General features: G+C 45.6%; 1 protein-coding gene across 8 annotated transcripts in view; it reads right to left on the bottom strand.

The window, feature by feature from the left end:
- Positions 1-656: 656 nt before the first annotated feature.
- RALGAPB (Ral GTPase activating protein non-catalytic subunit beta) overlaps positions 657-16,635 on the bottom strand; it is a 76,513-nt gene continuing 60,534 nt past the window's right edge. For all 8 annotated transcript variants that reach the window (XM_073683741.1, XM_073683742.1, XM_073683740.1 and 5 more), the window contains 13 exons: positions 16,304-16,458; positions 15,440-15,627; positions 15,195-15,301; positions 14,021-14,173; positions 13,061-13,270; positions 12,802-12,960; positions 12,524-12,686; positions 5,681-5,803; positions 5,437-5,570; positions 4,698-4,806; positions 4,363-4,441; positions 4,131-4,279; positions 657-3,162 (listed from right to left, as the gene is read on the bottom strand). In XM_073683741.1, coding sequence (XP_073539842.1) covers positions 2,969-3,162; positions 4,131-4,279; positions 4,363-4,441; positions 4,698-4,806; positions 5,437-5,570; positions 5,681-5,803; positions 12,524-12,686; positions 12,802-12,960; positions 13,061-13,270; positions 14,021-14,173; positions 15,195-15,301; positions 15,440-15,627; positions 16,304-16,458 — 1,923 coding nt within the window. In that variant the 3' untranslated portion in view covers positions 657-2,968. The remainder of the gene's footprint in view (positions 3,163-4,130; positions 4,280-4,362; positions 4,442-4,697; positions 4,807-5,436; positions 5,571-5,680; positions 5,804-12,523; positions 12,687-12,801; positions 12,961-13,060; positions 13,271-14,020; positions 14,174-15,194; positions 15,302-15,439; positions 15,628-16,303; positions 16,459-16,635) is intronic.

Raw genomic sequence — 16,635 nt, forward strand, 5'->3', positions numbered from 1 at the left:
AGACACAGAAGAAGAATCTGTACAAGTCATACCATGACAGTACACCCCACACAAAGGCAATAATTCAAGTGATAGTAAAGATCAAAGAAAATATTTGCAAGATATAACAGAAATACATATATGTACACTTAAAAGATGCCCTAATCGTAGACTATCGGGAGAGGAACCAGCCCCTCCGATTCGCAAAGTAGCAATTCTACTTGGACTTCTTTCCAGAGTCCTCGGTAAAGTGAATGTTGCTTGGGTAACTGTCGGGATTAGTTACCACGTGACGGAGCTTGCACGTTACAGATGGCAGTGGAGAGGTGTGTATGGCATAGAAGATAGCGCAGTGGTGTGGGACGGAAGATGACTCAGACTATAGTCACAATTCTTATTGCCATCAACAGGATCTTCAAAAAGTAGATTTCTTTACATCGAAAATAACTACAGTAAAATTCCCTTCTAGATAATCCAGAATTTCCAAACTGTGAAAGTAAAGCTCTAGAAGTATTGGGAATTTTCAGATACATATTTATGAAGGAGGATCACTTGACATCAAGCTGGGCATTGCTGAACTGAGGACGGTAAATATGCCATGGGCTGAAAAGGTTTCTCATGCAAGCAAAGTAGTTTACTGCAACCCAGCCCCCATAAAAAAAAAAAAATCTGTGGTGATATATTAAATAAATCTTTATATTGCTTTTAGCCCCATTGCAGCCACCTACAGGAAGATTACCGAATAAGATCATTGACAGCTGAAAAAACAAAAAAAGGAGTGCCAGAAGACGAGCACGGTAAGTCCACACGGGGAGTTGAAGGATTGAAACTCCACTTACTTTGTAGGGGGGAGAAGGATTCCTATTCCCCCTTCTTCCTGGTCAGCCTCGCCTCCTTGCACACTGAGCAATGAAGTGGAAGTTAAACCATATTCTGGAGTGATTGCCAATCCAGCCAGAGACTCGCAGAAATAATTTAATAGATAAAAATACTTTTACAGCTCGATAACAAACAGAGCCAAACCTTCCACTGTATTGTTCAGTGTGCAAGGATCAGAGGCTGACCTGGAAGAAGGGGGATAAGAATCTTTCTCCCCACTACGAAGTAGTTTTTTTTTTGTCTGTTTGCTTTTTCAGCTGTCTGAATAAGATCATATTACTGAGCTCAAACTATATGCTCCAGCAGACTACACATCACAAACTATATACATTAAAAAATGGATCTCGTAGATCTGATGAACTTGCTTTAAAAATCAATGTTACTATGCTGAAATGTAAAGAGCTTGACTTAACATTAAGAAAACTTTTTAAAGGGAATCGAGTAGGGAAAGATACCCTGATTCCAGTGATGTATCACTTACTTTACTGGGTGCAGCAGTTTTGATAAAAAAAAACAAAAAAAAATTATTTGTTGCAGATCTAGAACTCCTCTGAATGCTGAGCTCTTTTTAACCCCACTGATTGGCAGCTTTCTGTGAACACTGTGCATAAGCAGAAAGCAGCCAATCAGTGGTAGGGGTGTGGTTGGTTTACTTGGCAGCAGTAGTCCTCTAGTGATAATCTGATGCTGATAAAGCAGTGATTTTCTGAAAACTACACTAAGCAACCCAGTAAAATACATTGCTGGAATCAGTGTCTCTGCCCCTACAGTATGCTGCTCTCAGATTAGGTAGCAGAAAGCTGGTGACGGATACCCTTTAATGGGATTATACAGACATTATGACATGGATTTAGAAGTACAACAGTGTCATCGGGTCTGGGAGACCTGTTTATGTATACAGTTTGTATTGTGAAATGTGGACACAGATCCTCCAATTCTGTATTTATGCAGCAGATGCAGAGTTTCAGAAAAATAGCTCTCTGACTGAGCTCCAAGATATATTGACACACATATAAGACCAGAGCTTAAGTTTTTAATTTAGGTTTACTTTCGTAAGGGGTGGACATTCACCCAATACACGGATATATAACTTTCTATACCCAGAATTATATATATTTTTTTCCACAAGTACAACAGAAAACAGCTAAGGCTTCAAGATCACTGTTTCCATTGACTTCATTATCAGTCTGTACTAAACACAGAAATAAGTCTTCACAGAGGAAATATAGTTTTAGCATAAAATCCTGCTACCAAGAACTTGATTATAGATGACATTGCTCTCCCTAGCAAAAAAAAAAAGGGGAGCCGTTTGGAATTATTATAAATTATATAAATGGGAATCTAAAATATAAAAACATACGAATACAGCAAAGTTGTGGTTTAATCTATAGATACGGCAATATTTGATACGGCTATCTTCTGTAGGCTCAGCCTAGCAATTTGAACGAATGGCTAAAATGATGAAAACCTAAACGTAATGGTCATCTAGGCCCACAAATTGCAATGGATTTAGAAGCCTGTAGGGAATGAAATGGGTCAACAAGTCTGAATACATTTGCTATTTTGGACTAAAGGAGACTTTATGTAGGGTGCCTACTGTCCGAGCACACCTCACACCTCAATGCTTTTGGTGGAGTAACATAAAATAAACCCAACTGGAGGCTTGACGTTTGCATACATAATGAGGCTCCCTCCTAACCCCAACAAGTCGTCTTCCTGAATGGCCAAGTTACTAGCCCGCAAGTAATTTTATGCAAGATGGTGGCTGTTCGTGGGATGTATAAACGTATATGGCTAAACCCTTCGCACGCCTGCCCACAGCCTTCTTTCACGTCCTTCAGCTCACACCGGAGCCCGATTTCTGACATGTTGGCTATTTCTTGCATTGAGGATCCATTAAATAAAATAAATCTACTAGAGGCGGCCAGTGACAATCATTTGCCTACATCGCCCTTGAATATAATCCTATGGAAATCCCTCATGCCACAGACCCTCCTCACGCACACTGAGTGCATCAGCTCTTATTTTTTGGTTTCCAGACCCTGCCACATTGGCCCCCTTTAAACACAGTCACTGGCCCCTAGGCCCCACGGAGTGGGTGAATTTTGGTTTAAGGAGTGCAGCTCTTCAGGCCAACTTCATGGAAGAGAGAGGTGTAGAACTCAGGCTCCAGCTGTCTGTTTCTGTACTTGTTGACTATTTCTGTGATTTTCTGCTTTCGTCGCACGTGAGGTGTATTGTAAGAGTCACTTTCCAATCTCTTTCTCCTGCAGATGTTGATCACTGTTTGTCTTACTAAAAAGCCTAAAAAGATGGAGAAACCAAAAAAACAGCAAGAATGCCTTATCTTGTTTTAAGAGTCACTTAGAGGGTCGGAAACACATTTTAATTATTGCTTCAATGCATTGAAAAAAGAATTAACTGTGCAATTGGCCTTTATCAAAACTCTTAAGGTTTTGTCTTCAGCTCCTATGCAGTCACATGTGTCTCCATAGTAACAGATTACAAACAAACCCTTTTCAGTTTAATCCTACACTCCTACTCCCATCGCTCCCCCTTTCTCTGCCTAACATTAAGGTAGGCTAGCAAGATGCAGGGTACAAACGGAGAAGAGTACAACTTGATCAGAGTACTACAATTTGTCGGTCACCATGGACACACATAGCTCTGCTTGGCAGCTGTGAACAGAAAACATTAAGTTTTTAATGAACACTATTTGCAGAAGTGATGGAGTAATAAAGTGTGTCCATAGCCTTTAAATATGAGGATCAAAAAAATGTACGAGTCCAGAAAAAAAAATTATATCTATGAAGGGTTTAAAGGGGTATTCCCATTTCCAAGATCCTATCTCAATATGAGGTAGATGTAGTATTAGCAAATACCTCCAATTATAAATGTAATCTAGTTCTTCTGGTTCACTATGTTGCGTACCTCATGTAGGGCATAGAAGTAGCTTATGTATCCATGGTTACGACCACTAAGAGCTGTCGAACTGCCACTAAAAAAAAAAATTATATAGATCTAGATAGATATAGGTATCTATCTATCGACACCTAAGCTACTGCAGGGCATTGCACATGAGGTAAGTGGCATAGCTAATCAGGAGAACTATATTAAATTTCCCATTGGAGGCATTTCCTAATATTAGACTTCCTAAATATTGGATAGGATCTTGGAGATGGAAATACCCTTCTTTAATTCACAAATTTAGTTCTACTTCACCATATTTTTTTTGCTGTGAATTTAGATGAAACCTCAGACCTTGCACTTACCGAGTGCTCTCCTGCTCACCACCATTCCATCCACCAATGGGATCACCATATTGAATTTTCCAGAAGCCCCATGTACTTTCACACGGAACAAGCCGGTATATAGGGGGTGAATGAATATTACAGGAACCTCCTTCTCGGGTGTGCTGTTCCTGAGGAATGATGAAGAAATACATAAGACATTCAAAAGAATTCAGTTCCAGAACAGAAAGCTGATGCCAGGCGAATGTGTTACCTGAAGGAGGTGTTGCTGTTTGTCGTAGACTCTATACCAGTGCTGGTCTCTGCCGTTAGGTCTGACAACGGGAAGTTTTCTGGAAGGCACATAGAACACAATTTTTGTCATTTAGAAGTAGCTGATATTTGCGGTCACTGTGACAGAGGCAATTACAATATGAAAGCAAGTGGAGTAATATCCCACTGAAGGTGGGAGAAAATGCAATTAATGTGATTGTACAGGACTTAACAAAAGCAGGAAGGGCAAAGATAATACTCAGCTGAGATATAAAGCAATGAGCAAAATTGATAAAGAGAGGCAGAAAGGAATAAGTTACTTCCAAAAAAACATACCCAAGTCATCATATTGCTCCAGCCACACAACAGCCACCTTCGTCTCTGGCCCTAGAGGGGGAAGTGTTCGCCCGGGTGGAGCCTTCTTTGTCCTAGATGTGGGACTGAGCTGGAGAATAAAAAATAAAAAAATCCAACAGTTTATAAATAAGTTTCCTAAATCTGCATCCCCCATCATTAATAAAAGTTCTCATTGGAAAAAAAACTCAAGTGCTTCACTGTGTTCCCTAGTTCTCCTTCTCCAGCCTAAGCTGATATCAGTACATCATCTAGGGGCCTGCCTATATACTTATTACTTCTGGAGTGTCCCTTAACATTGGTAAGTCTTGCACAAATTAGAAGTGTCACTTTAAAGCAGGCCATAGAAAAAATCTTGATTAGCTGCATTCTGGCCAATCACCCAGGCATAGGGGTTATTTGTACAAACCATGCCACTAGCAACATGACAAAAAAAAAACAAAAACAGTAAGCCTGCACAAAGTGGCAAATAATAGGCCCCAAATCAACTGACTATGCCATAAACTCTTATTCTTGACTAACCACAAATTTTCACCTTGACAGATAACATTTTTTGCTTTGGTGGCGTTTATAGTTTTCAAGTGATTGTTGTCAGATATGCAGTTTTGGCTAATATTTAAGTTGAGTGTGCGATCTGCTTCGCACGCATTCTCTCGGAGTTGATTCCATTGAGTGGGTGAGTTTGTGATCTCTCTGATACCGATCTGAAGTAAGATCTCACCCTTTGTGTAGAATTCAGATTTTCTGTATGGTTCGGAAACAGTTCCAATGTCAATGGTTGCTTTAATATTCCTGGCATAAGATCCATGTTGGAGTCACCTTCCTGATCAGATACATTGCTTTCTGAATTGTCTGCTGTTATGAGGAAGAGCAAAGGTAAAATCGAATAGTTAATATGTCACCAAGAGAAGTTGTAGGAAAGTCAATCTAGGAAACATCACCAAATACAACCGAGCTGAACTTACTCTGAGATTCCACCGCTGATGGTACAACAAAAGCGATTTCTGTCAGGGCATCGGCATAATAAAGGACCTTCTTCTCCCCATTAAATATGCTTCCTCCAGTATCCCCAGATATCGCAGTTTCCTCTAGAGAAAGAAAAGTGAAAATCATGCCTTATTCAGATGACAGGACTTCTCTTTTCAGTGGGATCTTTACATTGGTTCCAGACATAGCATTTTTTCTTGTCAGAACAACAAATAAAGAGGGATTTTTGGTACTCACCGTAAAATCTCTTTCTTGGAGCCTTCATTGGGGGACACAGGACCATGGGTGTATGCTGCTGTCGCTAGGAGGTTGACACTAGGCAAAAAAGAAATCGCTCCTCCTCTGCAGTATGCACCCGCCTACAGGCACCAAGCTCACCAGTTAGTGGCTAGAGCAGTAGGAGAAACATAAAATAACCAACTATGTAATGCCCAACGGGGCACAACCGTGAAAAAACTAAATGAGATGCCCAAAAGGGCCAACTGGACATATGCCCAAAATCAGGGAGGGTGCTGTGTCCCCCAATGAAGGCTCCAAGAAAGAGATTTTACGGTGAGTACCAAAAATCCCTCTTTCTTTATCGCTTCATTGGGGGACACAGGACCATGGGACGTCCTAAAGCAGTCCCTTGGGTGGGAGAACACAAGATAGTCACAGACTAGGCCACCGCCTGCAGGACCTTCCGTCCAAGACTGGCGTCAGCCGAAGAATAAGTGTGGACCTTGTAAAACCTTGAAAAGGTGTGGAGTGAAGACCACGTTGCGGCCTTACAGATTTGAGAAGCCGAAGCCTGATGGCGAACCGCCCAAGAGGCCCCCACCGCCCGGGTGGAGTGAGCCCTTACTCCCGGAGGGAGAGGTTTGTCTGAGATGCGATATGCCTCCAAAATGGTCGAACGTATCCAACGGTCGATGGTTGACTTGGAAGCAAGAAGACCCTTGTGACGCCCCTCAGGGATGACAAACAGGGCATCCTAATGCCAAAGGGAGGCCGTTCTAGAAAGGTACACACATAGAGCTCTGACCAGATCCAGTTTATGCAGGGATTTCTCCCGTGGATGCACTGGAGCCGGGCAGAAAGAAGGCAAAACAATGTCCTCATTGATGTAGAAAGAGGAGACTACTTTCGGCAAAAAGGAAGGCACCGGCCTGAGCACTACCTTGTCTTGATGGAAGACCAGAAAATGTGACCGACATGAGAGGGCGGCGAGCTCTGCAACCCTTCTAATTGAGGTAACAGCCATAAAAAAAAACAACTTCCAGGAGAGAAGAGAGGCTGAGATGTCCTGAATGGGTTCAAACGGGGGCTGTTGGAGAACGCTTAGGACCATATTAAGGTCCACTGGAGGGCGATAAGGCGGCGCCAGGTGAGCCACCCCTTGTAGAAACGTCTTGACCTGAGGACGGCCAGCCAAGTTACGTTGGAATAGAATGGACAAGGACGAAACTTGGCCTTTGAGAGTGCTTAGAGAGAGTCCCGTCTCCAGGTCAGACTGAAGAAAGGCCAAAATGACCGGTAACGAAAAGGACATGGGAGCTAGCTGATCTTGCTCGCAGTGACGAAAAAAAGGCTCTCCAGGTTCTGTGGTATATGTGCGAGGTAGCGGGTTTTCTGGCACTAATTAGGGTCTGAATGACGTTGTTAGCAAAACCCACCTTCCTCAACACTGCGGCCTCAATGGCCATACCATTAAGTTCAGAACTCTGATGAAGAATAGGTCCTTGAGAGAGGAGATCCGGACGGTCTGGTAGTCTCCAGGGGGAGTCGACGAGTAGGTTTACTAGATCTGCGTACCAGACGCGTCTGGGCCAATCCGGGGCTACTAGAATTACCGGTACTCATTCTGTCTTGATCTTTTTGATGAATTGAGGGATCAAAAGTAGAGGGGGAAAGAGATAGGGCAGTTGGAACTGAGACCACGATATGACTAGCGCGTCTTGAGCGATCGCTAGTGGATCTCGGGATCGAGCTACAAAGGATGGGACCTTGTGGTTTAACAGAAACGCCATGAGGTCGATGTCCGGCGTGCCCCACCGTAAGCAAATCTGATGAAACACCTCGGGATGGAGGGACCATTCTCCTGAGGCAAAGCCCTGCCGACTGAGAAAGTCGGCCGCCCAATTGTCGACCCCCGGAATGTGGACTGCTGAGATTGCCGGAACAGTCTTCTTGGCCCAAACTAGCACTCTTGCCACCTCTTTCAAGACGGGTTTGCTGCGCGTTCCTCCCTGATGGTTTAAGTATGCCACGGCCGTGGCATTGTCCGATTGTACGCGGACTGGGAACCCTGCTAGAATCTCCTGCCAGTGACGCAACGCCAGGTAAATTGCCCTCATCTCCAAGACGTTGATCGGTAGGGAGACTTCGTGGGGACTCCACCGGCCCTGCACCGTGTGGTTGAGGAAGACTGCCCCCCAACCGATGAGGCTGGCATCGGTCGTGACCACCTGCCAACGAAGCGGTAGGAATGACCTCCCGGGTCTGAAGGAAGAGGGGCGGGTCCACCAGGTTAGTGACTTTCTCATCTGAATAGGTCACCTGATGCGTCGATCTAGAGATGACTGGTTCTTGTCCCAAGTCGACAGAAGAGCCAGTTGAAGAGGCCAGGTATGGAACTGGGCAAACGGCACTGCTTCCATAGCTGCCACCATTTTTACCAGGACACTCATGCATAGGTGAAGGGAATGTGGATTTGGGTCGGAGAGAAGGTGGATCCCCCGGAGAGAGTTTATCTTTTCCCTCGGAAGAAGGACCCGGGCATGGGTCGTGTCGAACTGCATTCCTAGAAAGGTTAAACGTTGAGATGGGACCAGGGAGGATTTGTCTGTGTTGATGAGCCAACCTAACCGAGAGAGTGTGTTCAAGGTGATCTAGAGGCTGTGGAGACAGTCCCTGAACGTGGGGCCTTTGATTAACAGGTCGTCGAAGTAGGGGATAATTACAATCCCCCTGGCTCGTAGAATGGCCATGACCGTCGCCATTACCTTCGTGAAAACCCTCGGGGCGGAGGCGAGGCCGAAGGGGAGGGAAGTGAACTGGTAATGTGCGTTCTGGAAGGAAAAGCGAAGGAACTTCTGATGTGATACGTGTCCTGAATGTCCACTGAACATAGATATTCCTCGGCTTCCATTGAGGCGATTACCGACCTGAGGGACTCCATTCTGAAGTGCCAGGCGCGTACTTGTCGGTTTAGTTGTTTGAGATCCAGGATCGGACGTAGTGAGCCGTCCTTTTTTGGGACAACGAAAAGATTGGAGTAAAAAACGGAAAACCTTTCCTGAAAGGGGACGGGAACTATGACTCCTGAGTGCAGAAGGGAGGCGATGGCCTAAGGAAGCCGGGAAGCAGAGATGGTTGTGGGGGGCAGGACTTGAGAAATCGTGTTCCTGGCCTGGCGTTGAATTCGATTTTGTAGCCGGAGGTCACAATCTCCTTGACCCAGGCGTCTTCTATTGCCGAGACCCAAGAGTCTCAGAACAGAAGCAAACTGCCGCCCACCCTGGGAGAAGTCCCAGGTGGGAGTGACCAGTCATGCTGAGGAAAATCTGTTGGATCGTGAACGGGATCCAGAGGACTTGGAGGAGCGACCCTTTGCGCGCCAGTTGGGAGTGGGCCTAAGGAAGGCTTACGTCTCTCGCTGTGCTGGGGTACGGTCCTGTTGAGAGGAGGGGCCCGGTTGAGCGAACTGACGAAAGGACCGAAACTGAAGGGAACGTCTCCTAGAAAAGGGGCGTTTAGGTCTTGGCTGGGGAAGGGAGGTGCTCTTGCCCCCAGTGGCATCAGAAATGATTTGGTCTAACTTAGACCCAAACAGCCTGGAGCCTTGAAAAAGAAGATTTGTTAGAGATTTTTTGGAAGCCGGGTCGGCGTTCCAAGCCTTCAGGGAAAGAATTCTACGTAAGGCAATAAGATTGCTAGAGACAAGGGCTGAGCAGGCAGCGGCGTCGAGGGACACCGTGAGCAGATATTTCCCTGCGTGGGTTATCTGATCCGCTAGGTCAGCCAGATAGTCCGGGGAAGCCCCCGTTAAGATGCCCTGCCTAAGCTGTTTGGCTCATGCGGACACTGCTTTTGATGCCCAAGTAGGGGCAAAGGAAGGACAAAGCAAGGCACCAGCAGCCTCGAAGGCTGACTTAGCCAAGGCTTCAACCTGTCTATCCGTAGTGTCCTTAAGGGAGGAGCCGTCTGGAAGAGACAGCACCGTTTTGGCCGAGAGACGAGACACGAGGATCCACTGATGGGGACTCTGTCCATTTGCTGACAAGGTCATGGTTAAATGGATATAGCATGTCTTACTGTTTCTTTCCAGTGAAGCGCTTTTCTGGATGCTCCCACTGTTTCTGAAAGACACCGTCAAATTCTGTATGGTTAGAAAAAGTGCGTGCTGGGCGCTTAATTCTCTTGAAGGAAACGGAGTAGTCCTGAGAAGGGCTCGCGACCTCTTTAACGTGCAGAGTCTGATTGACGGCCGATATAAGGGTGTCAATCATGTCCTGGCTCTTGGAATATTGGTCCGTGTCGGAACCAGAGTCTGAATCTGATACAGAGTTAGATCCCAGGGCGACCTCTGGGGAAGAGATGTGAGATGCAGGGAGCATCTTGCAGTCTGGAGAGCTGGAGGATGAGCTTGTGCGAGTCCGTTTTTGAGAACGTGCTCTCAGTCTGCCCTTGGGAGGAAGGGGCAGGGGTGCCTGCGAACAGTCCGTGGGAATGATCGGAGCACTGGTGGCCGTGGACAACATAGGCAAGCGTTCTAGGATCCGCACCAGAGATTGAGATACCTTGGTGAGGTCAGAGACAGACTGGGACAGAGCAACAGCCCACTCCGGAGGAGAGGGAGTTCCTTCGTCCTGGGTGGCGGGGGGGATCTTAGGGTGCCAGCATGGCGGGAGGTTTGCAGGTCGAGCAGAAAGCTGTTGTGAGACCCGCGGGCCACTTAGTACCGCAAAGAGCACAGGCGTAGTATGTGACTATGTGAGAGGGACGGACAGAGAGCTCCCTGGGTTTGGGCATATGTGCCTGACCAGGAATACTGCAGAGGAGGGAGTCTGTATGCAGGAAAGGGTGTGGGTCGGTGCCAGGGCAGAGCCTACCCGATCCTGAAGTAACCATGGTCCCGTGTCCCCCGTCGGAACTCCGGAGGGGAGGCTTGAGCGGGCCGCTGTTGCCAGGCAGAGTGGTGCCGCCGGAGTCAGGAGCAGAGCGGCGGTGATGAAGCAGCCAGGCAGAGTGATGGTGTCGGCGTAGAGGGACGGGGCAGGAGCAGAGCACGCTGCCCTGATGACGAGGGGCGCCGAGGCTGATTGGCGGAAGGAAAGGGGGCGGGCTTAAAGGACCCGGCCGCTGATAGGTTCGTGGGAGGGCTTGAGGGCGTGGCGGAAATGTCACAATAATCCTCGGCCCTGATTGGTCGACGAAGAAAGCGCAGGCAGTTTTGCCGCTCATAATGGGGAAGGAGGTGGGAATGAGGGACGCTGAAGATTCGAGGAGAGGGGGCGTGGCCCGGGAAGTGCTGCTGAAGTAAGCGTCATGTTTGATGTGAGGGGGAGAGGTGGCAGGCAACGCTGGTGGACTGGGACGTGCGGTTGTTAAACAGCAGGAGATGTACCTTTCTGTCCTTTTTTAGGGTCCCGATACCTCTTCTTCCTCTCCCCTTCTGAGGATGGTCACAGGAGGTCCTCCGTGGATAGGGGGGGATCCTGGCTCTTCCGCCTTCCCGCACTGTCTGGTCCTGGACAGTGCAGGAGACTGTGTCAACCCCAGAATCTGGGGGAAGGTCACCGCAGGGACCAGTGTCTCCCTCCCAGGCCACTCCGAGGAGGGGGCTGGGGTGGGGAATAGGCAAGGACTGGCCACCAGGAATCACCCTGAGACACCGAGAGGTGACAGGGGATAGGTCCTGCCCAGCGGGTCAGAGAGTGGGCGATGTGGGGGTTGCCACACTGCTCTCTCAGTCGCTTGTGAAATGGATTAACAGGGGACGCAGTGTTCCCTGTTAACCCTGAAGAGCTGTATCTGAAAAATAAAGAACAAGTAATAATAAAACACAACAGGGTTGGATCTGTTAGGATCCAGTCTACCTCCTACAGACACTAAGCTTAAACTGGTGAGCTTGGTGCCTGTAGGCGGGTGCATACCGCGGAGGAGGAGCTATTTCTTTTTTGCCTAGTGTCAACCTCCCAGCGACAGCAGCATACACCCATGGTCCTGTGTCCCCCGAAGAAGCGATAAAGAAAAACCCAAAGTTTATCCTTCATTCTTAAGATGTCATCCAACCCAAGATTTGAAGACAACATGGTGATCTATGCCCCTATTGACTCCTCTCCTCAGGAGTCTAACTGAAGAACTCATCCTTCTCTATGAAGGGTCAGTAGAGTCAAGAAGGGGTCAATTGTTTGCCGTTTGTAGGGGCTTTCGGAACAAGCAGGTCTAGCTGGTTGTGAGATGTAGACATCATATCCATCTGACTTTAGGTGAGGTTAAAGAGGTTGGCCACTACTTTAGTATTGATGACCTATCCTCAGGTGTGGGTGCGGCACCCGGCATGATCAGATGCTACCATTGCTGGTGGTAGCTGGAAATCCCGCGCTGATCAGATACCGATGGCCTACACAAAGGATAGGCCATCAACAAAAAAAGTAGTGGCCAACTCCTTTAAGTCTGATCTGACATATTATGCATACTGAAACGTAAACACAATCTGCACATATGAATATGCACCCTATAAAGGTTTACTGACTTCAGTAGATAGAAAAAAAAATTAGCGGACAGTTGGAATATCAATACAAAGAATCTGATGTTCTCATTGATTGCAAACATACCATGACCTTGATCATTTTCTCCTATGCAATTAATGGACCAGCTTGTAGACACGTGCCCTGTCCAACCTGGATGAGTCTCAACATCAACAGGCCAGCCTAGGGAAAGCAGAAACTCCAAGAAGTGGGGCTGAACGTTACTAGAAGACTCTACATTCTTCAAGATCTGCAAAATATAAGTCACCAATGGTTATAAATACAAAAAAATCCTTCAAAGCGGCAAGCAAGAACCAGACTATAGTCCTATAGGATGGCTAGGAGAAAAACCTGAATTCTCTTACCTCCTGACTTGTTTTTTGGCCAGCCTTCATGTAGAAAATAAAAACTGTATCAAAGGGACGACAAGGTAGCAAATCCAAGTATCCAATATCATCAAAGAAACCAGTGATGTGAGAGTCAAGTGCAATAAGGTGAGGAGGTAGACGGCTATTTACTGTCTCCTGAAGAATAACAAAGGTTACAATGTATTCATAATGACCTAGGACAGGTCTGAATGGAATGACTAAACTCATTTCAACATCGGGAATTTTTCTCACTTACTTTCAGTGCTTCAAGTGAGAGGAACCCAAAATGTGACAAGAGCAGGCGAGCGGTCTGGAACTCCTGTGCTGAAGGTGGAGGCTTGCACTCCGTAACAGGATCAGGGTAATTTTTCTTCTTAAACTCCTCTTCCTTCGTATGATCCAGCCCAGTCTCGTATGCAATCTGTTTGGCCATTCCAAGTTTCAGCTTCTCATGCCTCAGCTCCAACTTGGAAAACAAGTTATGTAAATCATTAAGCAATTTTATTTAAATTTAGGTTTTCCATCAATGCAAAAGAATGCACCGCTCCCCAGGTACCTACTTGTCGGAGAAGGGGGGGGGGGGGGCACTTGGGAGAAAGGGGAAGAATGCTGAGCTCCTGATTGAGCAACAGTTTTGACCAGTGGTATAGTCAGGTTGCTGGCCTGAACTGTACGCTCTTCCATGATGCAAACAGAGGCAGATTTATCCCTGCATCATTGGAGGAGCGCAGGAGCAATGAAGCTGGTCCGTTCCAGCCAGCTTCATAGTAGCACATAGAAACTCTATACTTGTAAGCACTGTGCTCCTTGCCCAAGAGCCTGGCCGCCTCTAATAGACTGCAGAGATGGCTATTAACCTAGACATCGAGGCGTAAACAATATAATTAAAAATCAAATTACAAAATTTAAATTTTAACCATTTATCACGGAGACATGGATGTAACCCTGTAGTGGAGAGCTGCAGGAATGCAGCATGCCACCATATGACGCCCAGTTAGCACCTTACTGCAGGGTTATTCTGCTACAGAATCAGAATTCATTAACACATGCACCATATTTTTCTGTTAGCTATCAAATGGAAATAATAAACCTAATCCCTAAAGCAGCTTGATACAACCCAGAGTCATAATACAGGCATGTGCATGAGGTATAAGGCAAGTAGTGTTCAATCTTGTTTAACGGAATGCAGTGTAGAAAAAAAAAAAAGCCGCCTTACCTCTTCAGTAACAATTTCATGCAGGTCGGGAATACTAAGATCTGCCTTAACAAAAGGGATCTTATCCACCTCTTCAGGAAATGGCCGATGCTTTACACTGTACTTGATGCCAACATCATTCTGAGGTTCTGGCCTGGTTTCAGGGATGAACATCTGTAAACAGAGGGCAGAGCTTATCAACTGGTTCCCAACATTGCCATTTAATTGTCATTTAAATGAGCCCCATCTCCCCCTGCCTTCTGAACTCAACAGAAATACAGTCAAAATCCATCTAGGTCAGGACAAGATGGACGGCAAGCTCATCAGGGATCAGGTCACAGCTGCCTACTGAAGTCTATGGAGAGCAGGAAGATTCTGCTGCTTTCCAATAAGGGTGTGCAGTGCATGAGAGACATCACTGTTAGTCTCCACCCAGGGACAACTGAAAACGCAGAATGGAAAATGAAGACCAGATATATATATAATGTTATTCCTCAAACACGCATATCTAGTTACTCAGAAAACCCAAGGTTTGGTTTTGGCTCATACACATCCAGATATGTGTCTTTATATACAAAACACTGCATATCTTCTAGAAAAGCTTATTCCAGGATTGCGGACATTACATTTCTCTGCTCAGTATTACATCTGTAAATGGTCTACCAAAGTATGTCATGGCTGGAATCTGACGAGACTCTAGGACATCATTATATTATGGATTATTATTATTATTATTAGAGCACCACACTGACCCCAAACTATACACACAGGCAGAAGTGGTGGCCTGGTATTAACTAACCACGGACTGCTAGGTGTTATAGAACTGAGAACCATGTGCATTAGGACAAAGCCACATTAAGTGTCACCACATTGTTATGTAAAGCCCAGCTGTATGCAATGGTTGTGATTGAAAAAAAGATGTCCACATATGGGTCACTATGTAGTGTATTCCAATAGTAATACAACACCCCCTTAATACAAAATATGAGCTTTATGCATAAAATCTGGTTAAAAAAAAAGTGATGGTAGGAAATTGAAGGATGACTTGTAATTTCATATTTTTTGCCACAATTTTTGTCCTTATGCTTTTTCGTACTTGAAGTTCAGGGCTTCTAGCTGCATACAATAGACTGCACATGTCCGTCTTCCAAGTTGATTAGACATTGATAGAATTTCTGGATTTACAAATACTCACTCTCTGATTGGCTCTTGCTGTTCGCGGTAGGTGGCAGAGCTGCATGGCCCATGCATGGCGACCGGACATGCCTCTGACTAGTACAGTGATGGACGGACATGGGTTACCTAAATAGAAGATCAAGATTAGTAATTCTGCTAAGCTTGGAGATGTTTACTGTCTGTGGTTACGTAGAGGGTAAGCAATGTAATGAGAGAGCCTGGGATAGACCATCACACTGAAATAACAGGACAAAAATGGCTTACTCTGCTCATTCCCAAGCGGTTGCTCCAGCATGGCCAGTAGAACGCTGTTATCTAGCACAAAGTAACGGAAGCTGTACTTGCTGACAGTAGGCAGTCGGGAGTAAGTGATCAGCGTGGTCTCATTCACTAGACTGCATGGAGATGCAGGGCCACTAGGAGGTGGGAATGCCCCAAGAAGCTGCATGATGCTTGACGAAATAAAAAATAGAAGTCCATGTAAGTAGTTAGCATTTATCTAACAGTATAAACCATTCTCTGCTACCAACAAGTGAGAAAACCAACATTCATGAGATGTCAATGAGCTTTATTCTGCCAAAGAAGAACATACTCCAATATTGTCTAAGACTTCTATGCTAGCTTGTTTGTTTCCATGGTTACAGACTACAAACTCTGTGTAGTCTGATCCTGCAGTCCTACTCCTACCAGGCTCCTTATTATTGCTAATCTGATCCTGCAGTCATACTCCTGCCTGTCTACCAAGTCTCATTAACCCAACAAAGATATTATAAGGGACAAATGGAAATAAGACTGCAAGATCAGAGTACACAGTTTGTTTGCAGTGTTACCATGGAAACATGTCGTCTACCACTGAGCTGTAGACTAAAAATTATGCTCTATTGTTACTGCTGATTATTTGCAATGTTTCCTTGTGAATGTTATTTCAATGACACCATATAATACATGGGGATACGTCTGCCATAGTAAATGGCAGTTTAGAGAGACATTTTGATATCACATAAGGTAGCTCAGTGTCGACAGAAAATTGATTCAACGATGATAGAATGACACGGGCATGTGTTTTAATCAGCCTGCACTGACATATCTAATGAACATGACCTGCTCTACAAGAATGGCGCTCAGTACCAGGTTAATGTGGCTTCTGCGGCATCTTTTACTCTCATAGAGGCTGGGTTGTGCTCTTTGTCCCCTTTAAATCGCACTTCTTGTAGCTCGGGGTTTTTGGACTTGCTGCCAGATATCCCCAGCTCTACAATCTCCAGCACCTCTTTTAGGCAGTCCTAAGAACAATAAAAGTTTAGTCTTATAAAACATAGCACAAAAGGTCCACCATCATACAAGTGAGCAAATCAACGATGCATGAGAACCTTCTCGGATATGGGAAATGGCAACCATTTAATTTAAAGCTCAATAGCTTATGGACACACAGTTGAGAAAAACAAAGTACACCCTTCGTG

Source organism: Phyllobates terribilis, unplaced genomic scaffold, assembly GCF_046119375.1.
Source record: "Phyllobates terribilis strain yellow unplaced genomic scaffold, ASM4611937v1 Scaffold_5__5_contigs__length_657084704, whole genome shotgun sequence".
Classification (NCBI taxonomy): domain Eukaryota; kingdom Metazoa; phylum Chordata; class Amphibia; order Anura; family Dendrobatidae; genus Phyllobates; species Phyllobates terribilis.